We start from the raw sequence: 16,747 nt of genomic DNA, 5'->3' as shown, positions 1-16,747 counted from the left end.
TGCAATACTCAGTTTTGAATAGTCAGATGGTGGTAAAATCTCTGTCATGGTGCTATGACAAAAGGCAGTTGGATGATATATAAAAAGTGATAAAGGGTAATCAAGGAGAGGGTAATAATAAGATTACGAATTGGCTATTGAAAAAGTAAATGGAATAATTACAAGGCCAACACAATACGCTAACACTATAGATGAGTTAATTGGTATTTTTCTCCTCCTACTTTAAGTATAGTATTTTGCAGGGTATGATACTTCCAGAATATGAAAAAGCAATGTCCTCTCCAGCAACCGAGATGTTAGAAAATGGATCAGGGATGTTAGGGTTCGGTAAAAACGTAGACGTTTGTAACTTTAACCAGAAGAGGGCAGTGATACAACTTAAAACGTTACAAGCGGCCGTGAGCGAATGAGAAAATGGCACCTCCTACCCGCCAGAGGTCGCTGCAGACGCCGCCTGTGACAGTTCATTGACAGTCCCTCAGCTGGTACGGAACCGGAGGCAGCGTGCGGTTGCTTGGCTCAACCAGTCAAAATGCTCAGAATTACGATCCGGGCAGAAATGGGATCCCTTTGGATTTTGTTCGGTGTCATCTACTCCCAGTTCTTGGCCGTATCCTCTGATGACATAGTTGTGGCATGCGGTGGATTCGTGAAATCCGACGTTGAAATCAATTACTCTCTGATCGAGGTGAGAGTGCAAATGTCCCGACTAGCGTGCTAGCAGCTAACCAGCAGCTAGCTGGTTTGTGGTAGAAAGCTAAAGGTTGGGCGGAGTTTTTCGTTTCAATGACAGTTTGAATGAAATGAATACAAAAGCAGTGTGTTTGTGTTTAATCTGTTTCTGATTGCTCGCAAACATTTGTGAGTTTGGTCTTGTTTGACATTGATTTAGCTACTTACTTGATAGCTGATGGTAACTCCGCATTAATATCCATATATCACACAAGGCATTCACTGCTAATCCTAAAACCTGCAGGCGTTGATGAGTAAGTGCTCCCGTCCTAATCCCTTCTTTTTCACGGGCTACATGGGATTAGCAATTTGGTTAATTAAGATATTGAAATGAACTAAATCCGACAGACTAGATTGTTTCTTTGTTGCTAGTTGACATAAATCGCTCAGTTTAGTTATTATAGTATGAACACTATAATAACTTTCATTATGATTAATGATCACTGTGTGTTCTTCATTCTCAGATTAAACTATATACCAAACAAGGATCACTGAAATATCAAACGGATTGTGCTCCAATCAATGGTTACTTCATGATCCCTCTCTATGACAAGGTATGCCAGCAACTGATTTGATTAGCTCTAACTAATTCTTTCACTGATGGTGAATTTAATCAAGCTGTCACTTTAACGCAGGGAGATTTCGTTTTGAAGATCGAGCCTCCGCTTGGGTGGAGCTTTGGTAAGACTCTCACAGAAACATCCCCATAATTCACAAATTATCATATAAAAGCCATTGTGCATTGTCCCATATTCTCTGGTCTCTTTTCCTTTTGGACTTTTAACTGTCATCAGAGCCTACCAGTGTCGACCTGCATGTGGATGGAGTCAGTGACATTTGTACGAAAGAAGAAGACATCAATTTTGTTTTTACGGGATTCTCAGTGTCAGGAACGGTGAGAATGGTCTTCTTGAAAAGAAATTTAGATTGTTATAGTATGTGGACAGAAAGTTTAAGAGTCAAGACTGTCTACTTTGCAAAATGTGTGATTTAAAAAAAACTGCTTTGACACATTTGATGGGGTTTATCTAAATGCAAGAAAACTTTGGAGCGCTTTAAAGCTTCTTTAACCAATGCAACACAGGTTATTGATAAAATAAATAGTAGTATCAAGTGGTGATTAGTGTCTAGTTTCCTCAAATATATTGTGTTTTGCTCAGGTTCTGAGTAAGGGCCATCTCATGGGCCCAGCTGGCGTGGAAGTCAAACTCAGCCGAGCCGGAACAGGGGAGAAGCTCCAGAGTGTCACCACACAGCCTGGAGGAAAGTAAGTTACTCACACCTTATGTTTGTTTCTGCATTATACAGATGTTTGAAATGAACTTGCCCCTTTCTTTCTTTTTTTTGTGGTTTTTTGCTTACACAGGTATACCTTCTTTAAAGTACTACCAGGAAAGTATGACATCACAGCTTCTCATCCTTCCTGGACTCTCGAACAGGTTTGTTCACGTTAGCAATCGATATTAAACTGCACGTTGCGTTAAAAACGTGTTGTCCATGTTCTATTATGAGTGCCTCATGTCAGTTTTTTACATCTTACATCCGCCAAACCCCATTTAGAATTGATGATCAACTTATCATGCATGTCTTTGGACTGTTGAAGAAAGCTGGACTTTGCAAGATGTAAAATAAATGACACAAAGTGTAACTTGGTTCATATCTGATGTTAAAATGAGATGAAAAAAGAGTGTGGTAAACTTTTAGTGAAAGATTTAAAATCTCTGTGTACAAAAATACACTGTCAGATTTGTAACTGATGATGCGAATAAGCTCTCCCACATTATTTCCCCCCCCCATACCCACCTGCCATCATGCTCAGTACCACAGCATCCCAGTTTCCAATTAAAGTACTGTCATTAATACTGTAGAGAATGCATGATCTCAGAGGTCTGTTTGATTCTGTATCGCTTGAGGGTAGAAAACTTCATTATTCACCTACTTGCTTAGCTGATACGGTTCCTTGTCAGGTGAGCAAGGTTATAACTAATGAGCTCCAGCAGTAATCACAGTGAACCTGACAGGGCCATTATTCCATCTCTTAATGCAACTTATGGGTGACCTCTGCCATCTTCATATAGAGTACTACCTCAGTGCACGTCTCCAATGCAAATGCCCCGGCCGCTGACCATCTGGTGGTTGGAGGCTACGATGTCTCGGGGGAGGTCCGCAGTGATGGAGAGCCCATGAAAGAGGTCACCTTCCTGCTTTACTCAGCCACAGTCAAGAGAGAGGTAAACCTCCATAATTTCCATTTTTGCACAGAAATATGTCGACTTTTCATATCCGTCTTACATTATATGTAAATGATCACACTTTAACACTTTACTTTAACTTAACACATTTTCCACGTCCTTTAATTTCTGGAATATGCTGAATTTCGCATTGCTCCATTGGTTCAATTTGAATGTTTGTCATTTCCAGGACATAAGTGGTTGTAATACTTCCCCAGTGGAGGGTGCAGATTCTGGAGACAGCACGCTGGTATACCTGTGCAGCGCTCTGTCCAGAGATGATGGTGTCTTTGTCTTTCCTTCGTTAGCCAGCGGCGAGTACACTGTGGTGAGTTATTGTCGCAAAAGCCAACAGAAGACTGCTGTCAATTTGAGCTATTGTGTCAGAAATACAACAGAAGACCAAATGATGTATAAGTACACAGTGCAGCTACTTTGATTTAATAAGGAAGTCTTTTCCTTTGTGCCATAAGATTAGCTACATCATCTTCTGCTTTGTGAATTCCTATGTTGAAGCCTCTATTTGGCTGCTTCCATGTTTCCTATTTCTGGATGAGAGGGTGGAGTGTTTAATTATCAGATAGCGCCAGCAAGTTACATCCATTAACTCTAACAGGGCATTAGACAGTCATAGATACACTCTAATTAGCGCTGCATAACATACAAATAGAGTACTACAATTTGATCCGAAAACCGGACCACAAATGCAGCCTTATTAATCTCTGAAAAGCACCAAGAGCACAAAAATGATTGAGTTCATGTTCAGTGACTTGGCTTGGCTGAGGTCAAGCTTAGCAGACAGCTGCCAGAATAGCCACCTGCATAGGTGTCCACCTATCAGTCAAAGCTGCTTCACTCCTAATTGAATACATTGGAGCCTGAATAGAAAGTAAACAGGAGAGTTGGAGCGAGACACGGTAAAGTCAGTTGTTATCTTGCTGAGGAGTTAGAGGTGATGAAACTCACAGCTCCTTATCCAACCACTCACAGCAGGTACTCGTTATTCCATTACTCCTCTCAGTATTTCAAAAACAGCGCAAATTTAAATCTTGCTTTTTTTAAACTTGATGACACACACACACAAATTTTACTTCAACAGTACTATTTGAACTATTTAAACAGCTCTAACGCCATTTAAAGAGGTTTGGGTGATTTACTTAAATTAACCAAACAAAGACTTTCATAGGATTGTATTACAATATATTGTAATGACAACTACAACATGTTTTATGTTTCCTGTTTTCTAATCCACCCCACATTTAGCTAGGTAATCCGAATCCAGTGCAGGAATTACATGTGTATGAACTTTTTTTTTTTTTACCGATATAACTACAAGAGACAAGGTGGTATGAATGATGGGTTTTATGAAAGCATCATTTTTATTTGCGAACAATGAAATTCTATCTTAGAGATGTAATCGTTTTTCCATCTAAATGTGCTTCTGTGAAATCCTTCACTTCAGATACCTTTCTACAGAGGAGAAAGGATCACTTTTGATGTTGCTCCTTCTAGGATGAATTTCAAGGTGGAACACAACAGCTTGAAACTAGAGGTAAAGAGAACTGTTATATCTTAATTTTTTTAAAATAGTTATTATTAATGTGTATCAGCAAGTTTCAAAAGGAAACAAGTTTTGTGCAAAATATTCAAGTTTGACATTCTGTCTCTTTATGTGTAGCCCATCTTCCGTGTGATGGGCTTCTCTGTGACTGGCCGGGTTCTCAACAGTCCTGATGGGGAAGGTGTGCCCGATGCTACAGTCTACCTAAACAACCAGATCAAGGGTAATCGCAAAAGAAGACTCATGTTTTCAGTAGAATATCTAACTATAGTTTTTGAAGTGGTTCTCTGTCACACTTTAAACTGTAGCTTGCTTTACCACTCTGTCCTCACAGTTGTCAGCAAAGAAGATGGCTCTTTCCGGTTGGAGAACATGACAGCTGGTACCTACACCATCCGTGTCAACAAAGAGCTCATGTTCTTCGAGCCAGTCACAGTGAAGATCGCTCCTAATACGCCTCAACTTCCTGATATCGTCACAGCAGGGTACGTTATAAGAATTAGTAGCTTATTACATAAATTTAGCTGCAGTGTAGTTCTTCATATTGTCATGACTTCCTCATTTTGGTCCAACACAGGTTCAGTGTTTGTGGCCAGATCTCCATCAGCCGCCTGCCTGAAGGCATGAAGCAGCAAGGTCGCTACAAGGTCACTCTGACGCACAAGAGCACAGACAAGGCTTTCATTCGGACTGTTGAATCTGACCATCAGGGGGCCTTCTGCTTTCAGGCCAAACCCGGAGACTACAGTGTCCATGTAAGACTCGAGCAGCATTTTATTTTATATGACATATCCATATCTTAATTTTTATAACCTCTTATTTAATCAGTTTGAAAGCTAATTCAAATGGTATTAAATATATACAAGAAACCGACATATGTCACGCATACTAAATTTTAATTGGTGAGCCTCCTAAAAGATGAACAGATGTCATGTTGCCTAAAGCGCAGATGGTGCTTTTTACCCATATTCTATGATATTTGCACATTTACGGCTTAACAGTTGCAACAGATCATCATCTGAAAAACTCATTTGTCATTGGAAAGCAAAAAACCCAAATCTTTAACTTTTTTTTTATTCAGAAATACAGATTCATCTGTGTCATCAAACCAAAGCAGTTAAGCTTAGTGTTCATGTAGCTGTTTGATTAAAAAAATATGGTTTTAAGCAAAAGGATATTTGTTTGTGTGTTCAGGTATCTCTGCCTGAAGCAGAGGTGAAAGCAGGCCTGGCTCTGCAGCCTCAGGCCCTGGACATCTCCCTTGTGGATCAACCACTCACAGACCTAGTTTTCACCCAGTTCATGGCTTCTGTTTCTGGAAAGGTGTACTGTCTAGGTAAAAGTCTTAGTAATTTACACTTTACAGTCTTTTTGAGAAGACAAAGTTTACCAAAGATGCAGCTTTAATCCATAAAGAAATATATTTTCACACGAGCCAACCTTGTGTTCTCTGGTTGTCCTTTAGCTTCCTGTGACGACCTCTCTGTAACCCTGCAGCCAGCGAGTAGGCAGGGGGAGAGGAGGGCAGTGGCTCTGTCTGGGAGCAGCGACATCCTCAGCTTCTCCTTTGACAACGTTTTGCCCGGGAAATACAAAGGTTTTAAGTATACTTCTAGTTTTTTTAAATTATATGTAAACTCTGCATGCAGTCAGGTTTTCACTGGAACAACTGAGTCAAGCATTCTGTACAATATAAACCCCTCAATCTATGCACACTTCTATTTGAAAGTTATAGTAGTTATTCTTAAATAGAGAAATGAGCGGGTAATCATCAGCCTTTCAATCACTGGTTTATAGCAGCAGCTTTCAGCAGGCATGCCATTACTCAACTAGTGTTTCCCCACCTTCTGGTAATGTGGATCCATCTGTTCATTCCACACAAACTCTTTCACTGCCTGCAAATGATCTGCACACATGCATGTTTATTCAGTTTATAGTGTTGCTGGGACAGTTTTTATATATAATATGTGTGCAATCATTTTTTAAATTCTTTTTTATTCAAAGATCCTGAACGGAACTTGTGATATTTTTCCACCTATAATAGTGTGACATATTTAATTCACATATTTCTTTTTTCCCCCTGTCATTTAAAATGTATTTCTCACTTTTTATTCTCTCTAATCTTTACCACTTGTAGTAAGTATTTCTCACGAGGAGTGGTGCTGGAAACATAAGTCAGTGGAGGTGGAGGTTCTGGAATCGGACGTCTTGGGGGTGGAGTTCAGACAGATTGGCTACATCCTGCGCTGCTCCCTTTCCCATGCCATCACTTTGGTTAGTAATCAGTAGCTCACTCCACTTGCACTACATGCTGCCTGTTAGATCAGATGCTTACACTTCCATATGTATTATTGAATGTGTGGTGCTGCACAGGAGTTCTTCCAAGATGGCAGCAAACCTGAAAACGTTGGCGTGTACAACCTCTCTAAGGGAGTCAACCGCTTCTGCCTCTCCAAGCCTGGTGAGTTTCTTTATTCTGACCTCTCATTAGCTCAACATAGGAGAAATTAGCATAATCAAAAAATATCAGACTGTACCAACTGTACCATGTCCGACTTATCTAAATATACCACTGGAACGTAATAATTAATCAGCCAAAAATGGCTTGTCCAGGTGTTTACAAAGTCACCCCTCGCTCCTGCCACCAATTTGAGCAGGACTTCTACACCTACGATACGTAAGTAATGCAACGTCGTGTGTTTTTATTTCTGGGTTAATGCAGTGCAACCATGCAGCCAAAGCATTCTAATGACTGCTGTTGACCTGTGTGTAACAGTTCAGCCCCCAGCATTCTGACCCTGACTGCAGTGCGGCATCACATGACAGGACTCATCACCACCGACAAGACTCTAGACGTCACAGTCACGATCAAGTAATTATGACTCTGCATGAGTAGTCTCGTATGCTCAAATGCTGCCGTGCATTCGCGTGTTTGGTAATGACCAGCTTTAGCGTTTTTATTTATTTTTAAAACCTCATCCCCCTGGTCAGGTCGTCCATCGAGAGCGAGCCGGCGCTCGTGCTGGGTCCGCTGCGGAGCCTGGAGGAGCAGAGGCAGGAGCAGCAACTGCAGGAGATCGAGCTGCGACGTCAGGAGCGAGAACGCCGTGCAGCTGAAGAGGAAGGAGGTGCCAGAGACGATAGTCCTCCTATCCAAGAAAAGGCTGATGAACTGACAGGCCCTTTCCACTATGAGTTCTCCTACTGGGCTAGGTCAGTTTTTGCTCTTTAAAATACCATGTAGGGCTGACGGCAAAACTTCTGTTCACTTTAGTGTTAACTTGGAAATTCCAGCTTTATATCTCTATAGAAAATTAACAGGACTTGAGAGAAATTAAGAGTGGAATTCTGACATCTGCTAATAATAACCATCAGAGGCTCACTTGAGTCTAGAACTGTTGTTCATTGCTGTTAGTGATTTTTTTCTTTCTGTGTAAATATGCAGGGCTGGTGAGAAGATCACAGTGACTCCCTCCTCGAAGGAGCTGTTGTTCTACCCTCCTGAAGTAGAGGCAACTATCACCGGAGGTAAATTCACACAAGAAGAAAGTCTATTGGAAACCTTAAAACGGACTCTGATACAACCCACGCAGGTTATTCTAAATAAACCGCATCTTTGCTGTTGACAGAGTCGTGTCCAGGTCGGCTGGTGGACATCACCGGTCGTGCAGGTCTTTTCTTAGAAGGCAAGGTGTCACCAGAGCTACAAGGTGTGGAAATATCTATCACTGAGAGAGGCGCTGCTACACCACTCATTACTGTGGCCACTAATGAGATGGGAGCATACAGGTATGAGAACACAGTGATAAAAATAGGGTGTGTGAAAATGAGAGCGAGGATATTCAAGCATTTTTCATTCGGGTAATGCTGCCTTCGGGTTCTGCTATAAATGTTATTGCCTTAGCAAGTCATTATACTAACAGGGTAGTTCATAAATGCATTTTTTTTTTTAAAGAATAAGGTTTTTGGCCTGGAGTGAGGTGTGAAGTCTTTTCTATTTAGGACCAAAAAGTTAAAGTTAAAAAAGAAAAAAAGTTGAGATTCATGGCTGTGGGCGCAGCCATCATCATTTTGTTACTGACTGAAATAACCCAACAACTGTTGGATTCATTACCTCGGAGCCCCAGATGTTCATGGTGCCCAGAGGATGAATTTCAATGACTTTTGTGTTCACCTGTTTATTCCTCTTTTCTTTATTTGAAGAAAAAAAAAAAAAACCCTGGAAACTTACGAAGCATCAGCCAGGCTAGCATTTTTACAGCAGATATTTTTGGCTTGTCATAAGAGCGAAAGCACAGGTGGCATTAGAGACATTGGCGCTGAATCAGTATGCAGAAAAGCAGGGCTTGCAATACATTATCAAGCCTGTGATCTGCGATCTTGATGCTGTTGTAAGCATCTTAGTCTGTAAAATTAGGGTCACGGGGACAGCCTCACAGGGCTGCAAGTAGACTTTGAGTCCTTAGAGCAAAGAAACATGCCTCTTTTCTTTCACATGAGTAAAGCTTGTGTTGTATGTAGTGCTGTCAGCGTTAATCTCGTTAAAATGACGTTAACGCCATAACCGCATTAACGCGGCAAATCTCCATTAGCGAGTTAACGCGGATCGCCCCGTGCGTTAGGCTGCACGGCGTTAACGAGGCGCGTTGACGCCGTGCAGCTGGCGGTTATGGCGTCATTTTAATGAGATTAACGCTGACATTGTTCCATTGTTTTAGTATTGACGTTATAATAGGCTTTATAGATTGGCTTGTGTTCAAATCACGTTGCATTTAGTAATAAACAAGTATCTTGAAGAAATTCCGACCTTCACTTAACTTTTCCCCCGCTTTTCTTCAGTGTGGGTCCGCTCCACAGTGACCGGCAGTACGACATCAGTGCAAGTAAAGAAGGTTTCGTGCTGAGTCCCGTGGAGGGCACCCAGGGAGATTTTAAGGCATTTGCTTTGGCTGGCGTCACCTTCAAGGTATATGCAGCCATCCTCACGTGCATGTTTTACCTCCCAGTAATCATCAGACGTTTAGGTACTTTTTATATTTGTCCAGCTGTTTGTTCACAACTACTAACCCTCAGTGATTATGGTGGTTGGACATGAGATAAAGAAGTGACATAATGAAAAGTACTTGTTACTGTATGTTTTGGAAAAATGTTTTTTTTGTGTTTTGCCGCGTGCTGTCAGTACACTGCCTTTGTGCTGCCCTTTGTTAAAAGGATCTGCAATTACCTACTGCGACCGTGAGATCCTGACACAAATGATCAGTATTAGTTTCCTTTTCACACTGTGTGATAAATTGCTTTGAAATCTTCTGCTCAGCATTGACAGAGCTTTGTGCCCATGTTTATTTTTCACTTGTACATCTTCTCTGAAATTAAGCCCACCTGTCAGCCTGATTACACCCACAATTTGGCGCTCACTCGAGCCATGGGCTTTCATTATATTTTCTCCGTGTGATCTTTTATTGTGAAAAGATTAAAGGGGTTTAATTGATTTGGTCCCTGTCTAGCAGTAAAATCAACAAGTATTCTGTCTGTGCTGTAGATCAAATCGGAGGACGGTCAGCCTCTCGCCGGCGTGCTTCTTTCTCTGAGTGGGGGTCAGTTTCGCTCCAACCTTTTGACTCAAGACACTGGCATCCTCACTTTCAATAACTTGGTAAGAAACCTCTTTTAGTAGTATGTCAGACTGCCAAACATTGTTGGTGGTTGACGGTAATTCTAGGGATGCTTTGCCCTGTGTCTTGGTTCACTTGTCCATCCTGTATTTTCTGCTTCCCACCTTTTTTTCCTCAGAGTCCTGGTCAGTACTACTTCAAGCCCATGATGAAGGAGTTCCGCTTTGAGCCGGCATCTCAAATGATTACAGTGGAGGAGGGTGAAAACCTCAGTATTGATATAACTGGAATCAAAACTGCGTACAGGTAAATGAGTGTACATTGTCCACTGTTAGCTTGCAAGCATAGGAATATCTTTCAGTGTGCAAATTACTGAGCCTATACTCATCTGCTGGTGGGTACTGCAGCTTGCACATGTGCTCATTGCAGTCTTGTACACTTGTCCTCAGCTGCTACGGAATGGTGCAGTCTCTCAACGGGGATGCAGAGTGGGACGTGGCTGTGGAGGCCGTGGGTCAGGGAGACTGTAGCCTCTACAGCGAGGACACGGTCACTGATGAGGAGGGCCGATTCAGACTCAGAGGTCTGCTGGTGAGGACGGGATGAGCTGTTAAAATAAGACCAGACTTGAGAATTGAAACAGATCATGGCCTCTAGGTGTTGTCTTGGATTACTAGGGAAACTGGTGATTTTGCAAAGTGTGATTTGTAAGCTGTATATGATTTGCTCAGTTGTAATGGAGTGTATGTGATTATACCTCTAACTCATTTAATGTTTTTCTTGCAGCCGGGTTGCAAATATCTCATTCAACTGCGAGCTGAAGGCAACGACCACATAGAGAGGGCCTTGCCACAACACAGAGCTATAGAGGTAGGCAGCAGCTTGCTTCAAGTTTGTCTGGTGCAGATGTTCAGCATCTTTGGCTTTTAATGGGGTGGAGAAATTACAATTATACCAAGTTTCTTAGAGCTTTAAATATGAGAGGGGTCACTTGAGTGTCATGAAGGCACACATGATTAAGCATAACTGGTTAGTTTTACATGTTTGGCTACATATTTAGACTTTTTGTCAGTAGCTAATGGTGCAGTTATCTATGTTTAGGAAGTATGTTGTTTTGACTTAAAAGCTGTGGGTCAGAGTTGACTTGGATTACTCTTGAAGGCAAAGCTGCTACTAAATGAAGCTCACTGAGTGCTTTAAGTTCAGGAATTTTGCACACATTTTCAAGTCGTACTCGCACTGCTTTAACACTTCTGAAAACTATTAAGGGGGCTATGGAAAACTTTAGTAATTGAATTGTTAAAATAACTGTGGGAACCCTGGAATTATGACTTATCGGCACCCTCATCACATGGGTCCTTTCAATATTCAGAACAAAAGCAGCGATAATCCCATTGCCAAAGTTTAAACCTCTCACTTCATAATTTTAGCTTGTCTGAAAAGTGCAGCGCTCCTAATCTCCCTCGCAAGGCTGGAAATGCCTTAATTCCCTTTAATTCTCTGTTATTATCACACCGTGTGACTTGAACAAAAAACTTGATCCGTGGTTCACATTGGATATTTTCTTCACAAGTTTCATTGTTACATCTATATAATGAGCTCTATATTCCCTTTCAGGTTGGCAGTAGTGACATTGAAGGGGTCAACATTATCGCCTTCAGGCAGATCAATCAATTTGACCTCAGTGGAAACATCATCACGTCTCCTGAACACCTTCCAACACTATCAGTAGGACGTTTAAAACCCGGCATTTTTGTCTTTCTTTTGAAACTTTTAAGTCTCTACAAGGCTTTTGCATTAGCTGTAGATAAGTTAGACCTGTAATCATTTTGCTTTACCTTTACACTTTCCCCCCCCAGGTGAAATTGTACAAGAGTGACAATCTGGACAATCCAATCAACAGCGTCTCTCTGGGACAGTCCCTTTTCTTTCACTTCCCTCCTTTGGACAGAGATGGCGAGGTAATTCAGTCTTAAAGAGCTCCTGTTATGCTTTTACTGGTTTGAGTAATGAGGTCAGTGTACGTTTAGTAATCCCAGTAAGCCAAAAGGTTCGTGTTTCAGACCACTAAGACAATTCTTTCCTACTATTAGACATGTATAATGTCAGTGTGAGAGGACATCCCTAACATGGTTATGTCAGGGACAGCGCTCTTCATATGTGCAAATTTACCACCCACATGCTGTTCAAACCTTCTGTTTAGCAGTAGTAGCCAATCAGAAGAAACCTGGCTTAAAGGGAGAGCGGTTTTAAAGAGAGAGGAGGTAAAACACCTTTCTGAAGGTGGTGCAGGCCCTCAGTTTAGTGAGGCCGAGTATAAGATAAAAGTAGGATTATTTTTCGACTGTGAAACATGCAAAGCAACTTGATGGTTTTTGGTTTTTAAGCCAGTATTATTAAAATATAGTGCTGTCAGTGTTAACGCAACATTAACGTGCTTAAGCTGCATTAACGCCGAGTGACCCCTCACACTAATCTGCGTTAACTCGTTAACAGGGATTTGCCAATTTTGACGCGTTAACGTGGGTCAGTTCACGTTAATGCTGACAGCACTACTGAAATATCATTTACTTAGTCCTTAATTGCGTATTTTACGTAATTCATAGTAAAACGTGACCCAGAATACACTGCTGTTTATCCATAGTCACCTTTCTCTTCTCTTTTCTAGAGCTACGTACTGATGCTGTACTCCACACTGTCCCGTTCCCAATATGATTTCACACTGCCTCAAGTCTCCTTCACTTCCACTGGCTACTACAAACATGTCACTCTTACCTTCCACCCTACTGTAAGATACAGATGTTTTTAAGTATATATTTTTCCTACAAAGAATATTTGTTTTGTCTTATTTGTTACAGAACAGTATGTTTCTATATAAATGTGTGTGCACTTTCCCACAGCGTAAAGTGCCCGACCAGGATGTTGCTCAGGGGTCTTACGTAGCCTTGCCGCTCACTCTACTTCTCCTCTTAGCGGCCTACAATTATGAGAAGGTACAGAACAAGTTGCATCTAATCAAGGCAGACTATTCAACCAAGCTTTTGTTTGATTTGTCAATTTCTAAATGTGAGGAATAAATGTCACTAGAAGTGAGCCTTGTCCAGGCCAAGCCTATAATGTATTAATACCCTGTAATTCTAATAGTTGTCGCATGGTTGGTTTTTATAGTTAAAGTTTTTGATCCAGTAAGCTTCATTTAATGCCTTTTCCTGACCTGTTTGCAGGTGATTCCCCTTTTGTTACAGTTGGGGAGCCGCATCCAGGGAGTGAGGAGCATGGCTCAAGCCAGCAGCGAAAGTGCTGCTATGGATGAAGCCAAACGTCAGGCCAAGAGACAGAAAGCCAGGCGAACATGAGGTGCACATTAAGCCACATCTTCGTACACTAAACTGCCCGCTAGCATCCGTGACCCCAGCATCGGAAAGCAATGGGTTACCAGGGTTACACTTCTTCATTGTTACCAACCAAGTGCTGTGTGTGCTAGTGAACTTTTTAGTTTGCTAAGGTGTGTTTGAAACAGGGCCCAGGTGAAGCCCAACATGAACCACTCAACACCCTTTACCACCACCACCACCTCCACCTCATCTGCCACTTTGATTCACTGGACCGATAGCTGACATTTTACAGACTGTTTTTTGTCCACAATTAATCTTAGTCTAAGAAAATTGTTGATATTTGTAATAGAATATGAGCCATTTTTTATATTTGTAATTTATCCAGGTCAACAACAGCGTTTTGTGGGTTTTTTGTTGTTGTTTTTTTTTTAATGAGTACACTGCTTATTTTAATAGTCCTAACAATGTTTGGGTCCGTGAGACATTGTATGCCTATCAACACTGGGGCCAAGTCATTGAAACGTGGCTTTAATTTGATAAAGTGTTAGCTTAAAGCAGCAGTTCTCAAACTTTTTTCCCTGGCATGCCTCCATTTAGATGCCACACACACACACACACACACTTTCTCAGCATCAGCAAAGTTGATTATTTTACATACCGTACATAAATTATAGCCATAAAGCTTAATTTAACTTTGTATTTTTCCCTGGGTCGTCCGCAACCCTCCTGCAGTGGATTTATGTCCCACCAGGGGGCCCCGCCCCATAGTTTGAGAACCGCTGGCTTAAGGATATTTAAGGTTTCCAAACTATGTGCTGGTTTTTTCACAAGCTTAAAATGTTTTTAACTTGATGTGTCCCCATGGACTTGATCTAAGACTGAACTGAGCCTTATAATCCCATCACAAACAAGGGACTCTGTAACTTCCAGTTACAAATGAAAGACAACCAAAGATGTTAACGAGCTAATATGGTTAGTCAAATGACATCACACAATGTCAATCAGCAATGAAATACTGTAATGCATTCACTCCTGATGGCATTTTATTAGGCGTTAAGTGTGATGTTAGACTTTTTGACTCCTCCGTTTGCTCAGGTACAGGATGCGGGAAATTTTGGTTTGAATACTGTGTTTTTGTTTTCTTTGAAGGATGGGCTGCGGTGGCGGGGTAGGGAGTGATAGGGCTAACTAAGAGTTGATTAATTTATTAACATGTTTAATCGGATGTGAACGATAACCTAGTCTGAATGCTATGACGTGTTTTTTCAGAAGTGTGGTTGATTTCATTTTTTTCTCATTTATATTCCATAAGATTAAATATGTGTGACAAGCTAAATTAAATTTCAGAAGACCCATGTACTGAATCGAAAATGAATATCTACAAAGGGTCGTTCATGACCTTTAGATAAACTTGATGAGGCAGGATTGTGATTTCATAAGCTCATTGTCTTACTGCAGAGCAGTTTAATGCACTGTGAAATCTATGTACCCCAGCTCTTTTTTTCTGTATTGAATTCATCTGAACTCAGCGGTGGCTGCCTTTTACAGAAAGATGAAAAGGCCACTGACTATTTACTGAGTTGAAAGATATTCCAATTAGCCTACATTCAGAAGTTGATTACTTTGGTTGGGGTGGGAGACGGAAGATGAGGGAGGTGGGGTGTAATTGTCATTTGTTCAGAATCTGTTAATTTTTCAGATAATCAATAAAGTTTGACTGGAATAAGATTACCTTTTTTATGCCTTTACCTGTAGGGGGCAGTGTAATGCTATAGGATAATATAACAGACAAGAACTGTAACTCCTCATCCTTTAAGTGTTACAGTACAAAACTCCTATTATATCAGTTCTGGATCACAAGAAGTCGACTCAGAAAATCAATAAGTCTGAGTCTGACTTCTCTCATTACTCCCCTTCACCCGAGCAGTACGTGTTATAAAGTGCCTTAGGGCACATTAGAGAACAGCCTGCACAAGTTGATGTTTTGGGAAGCGAGGTTAAACGGCTTAAATCACAGCAGAGCTGCCTAAAAGGAATATGTTTCAACTGAAATCCTATTGTTTTAGTGTGAAAAGGAAGCTTACACATGAATAACAAATGTGCTCTGCGCTGTCTTGAGAACTTCGCCCCACCCTGTCTTTGTACACAGCATCAGACAAAGCCGGAGCACTGGACAGTTTTTAAGCATTAACTGATGGAAAAACAAGCTAAATTGATCACAGTTCGTATTTTTTGACTAGCCTTTGCCAACTAATAATAAACAAACCACATTATTGATCAGGTTTATGACCTCACATCTGGCATTTTGACCTGCAGTAGAGGAAACATCAGGGGGAACAGATCGCATTAACCATGCCTCTTCAACCTCTAAGGTGCAGCACTTGCAAGGCTTGGGTTAATTGCCTGTTGGTGTGCTGGCATGGCTTACAGGAACACTAAAATTAACTGAATGCACTATTTTTATGAGTTATTCATGTAGCTTTCTACATCACCCATTTGTTTAGTATTCTGGCATGTGTTTGGTTTTTCTCAGAAAATTCTCAGACACAATTTACCATATTTGCACAAAACTCTGGACTAAGTTATCAGCTAACACCAACAAGATTGCTTAGCAAGCTGCTAACCATGAAAATTAGTGCAATTAGCAGATGACTAAAATACAAAAATGGAGCATAAACGCCTTGGACCGCACAGCGAGATATATTACGGTGCTGCGCAAAATTCTTCAGCCAACACAAAGCCAAAAAACTCCCAAAACCTTGAAAATCAGTATTTGGTATGAAAACGTTCTCAGTAAAGACCCTGCACTGCCTCAGTTATGCTGAGTTCTGCACTTTGGGAAGGCCAATCCATGACTGATAGTGTTCTCAGTGTGTTTGTCTGTCCAGGTATGCTTTTACTATATTGACAGTGATGTTACATCAGTTTTGAGATCACCACCACTGGCTGAAAACGCCGGCCCCAAACCATGGTTTTTTTTGTGTAATTGGCATTCCTCAGCCTCATGTCCCTGGTTTCCGTCCTGAAGAATAGCTGCTTGACAGACACCCTTCCACTGAGACCATTTCTGATGAGGCTTCAGCAAACACATACATCAACTGAAAGTTTTTTGTTGTTTTTTTTAGGGTTGTGACTTTTTCTCTTGTCCTTCCCCTTTTGTTGAGTTTCCTCAGATTTTTTAAGAACACATTGCACACAAAATATGCCAAGTTTTTGCTAATAGCTCTTTGAGTCAAAAATACTATTTTAGACCTGTCGAACTGTCGTCTCTGGCTA

General features: G+C 41.1%; 1 protein-coding gene and 1 long non-coding RNA gene across 2 annotated transcripts in view; one reads left to right on the top strand and one right to left on the bottom strand.

Moving 5' to 3' along the window:
• Positions 1 to 460: 460 nt before the first annotated feature.
• Positions 461 to 15,199, top strand: nomo (nodal modulator). The gene is made up of 31 exons (XM_082535541.1): positions 461 to 688; positions 1,197 to 1,286; positions 1,368 to 1,413; positions 1,527 to 1,627; positions 1,893 to 1,999; positions 2,099 to 2,171; positions 2,811 to 2,963; positions 3,154 to 3,291; positions 4,426 to 4,515; positions 4,642 to 4,747; positions 4,859 to 5,009; positions 5,102 to 5,279; positions 5,719 to 5,860; positions 5,990 to 6,121; positions 6,662 to 6,798; positions 6,898 to 6,985; positions 7,138 to 7,201; positions 7,301 to 7,396; positions 7,516 to 7,737; positions 7,970 to 8,052; positions 8,154 to 8,313; positions 9,364 to 9,490; positions 10,064 to 10,177; positions 10,315 to 10,442; positions 10,586 to 10,727; positions 10,923 to 11,006; positions 11,754 to 11,864; positions 11,996 to 12,097; positions 12,805 to 12,924; positions 13,037 to 13,129; positions 13,361 to 15,199. The coding sequence occupies exons 1-31, from the start codon at positions 533 to 535 to the stop codon at positions 13,490 to 13,492; spliced, it is 3,666 nt and encodes a 1,221-aa protein (XP_082391667.1). The 5' UTR covers positions 461 to 532; the 3' UTR covers positions 13,493 to 15,199.
• LOC309707946 overlaps positions 10,659 to 16,747 on the bottom strand; it is a 107,092-nt gene continuing 101,003 nt past the window's right edge. Inside the window, exon 3 of the long non-coding RNA XR_014277131.1 lies at positions 10,659 to 10,743. This is a non-coding gene — a long non-coding RNA (uncharacterized lncRNA). The remainder of the gene's footprint in view (positions 10,744 to 16,747) is intronic.

Source organism: Aulonocara stuartgranti, assembly GCF_965226115.1.
Source record: "Aulonocara stuartgranti genome assembly, chromosome: 6".
NCBI lineage: Eukaryota > Metazoa > Chordata > Actinopteri > Cichliformes > Cichlidae > Aulonocara > Aulonocara stuartgranti.
This window is presented reverse-complemented; position numbering and strand designations above follow the sequence as displayed.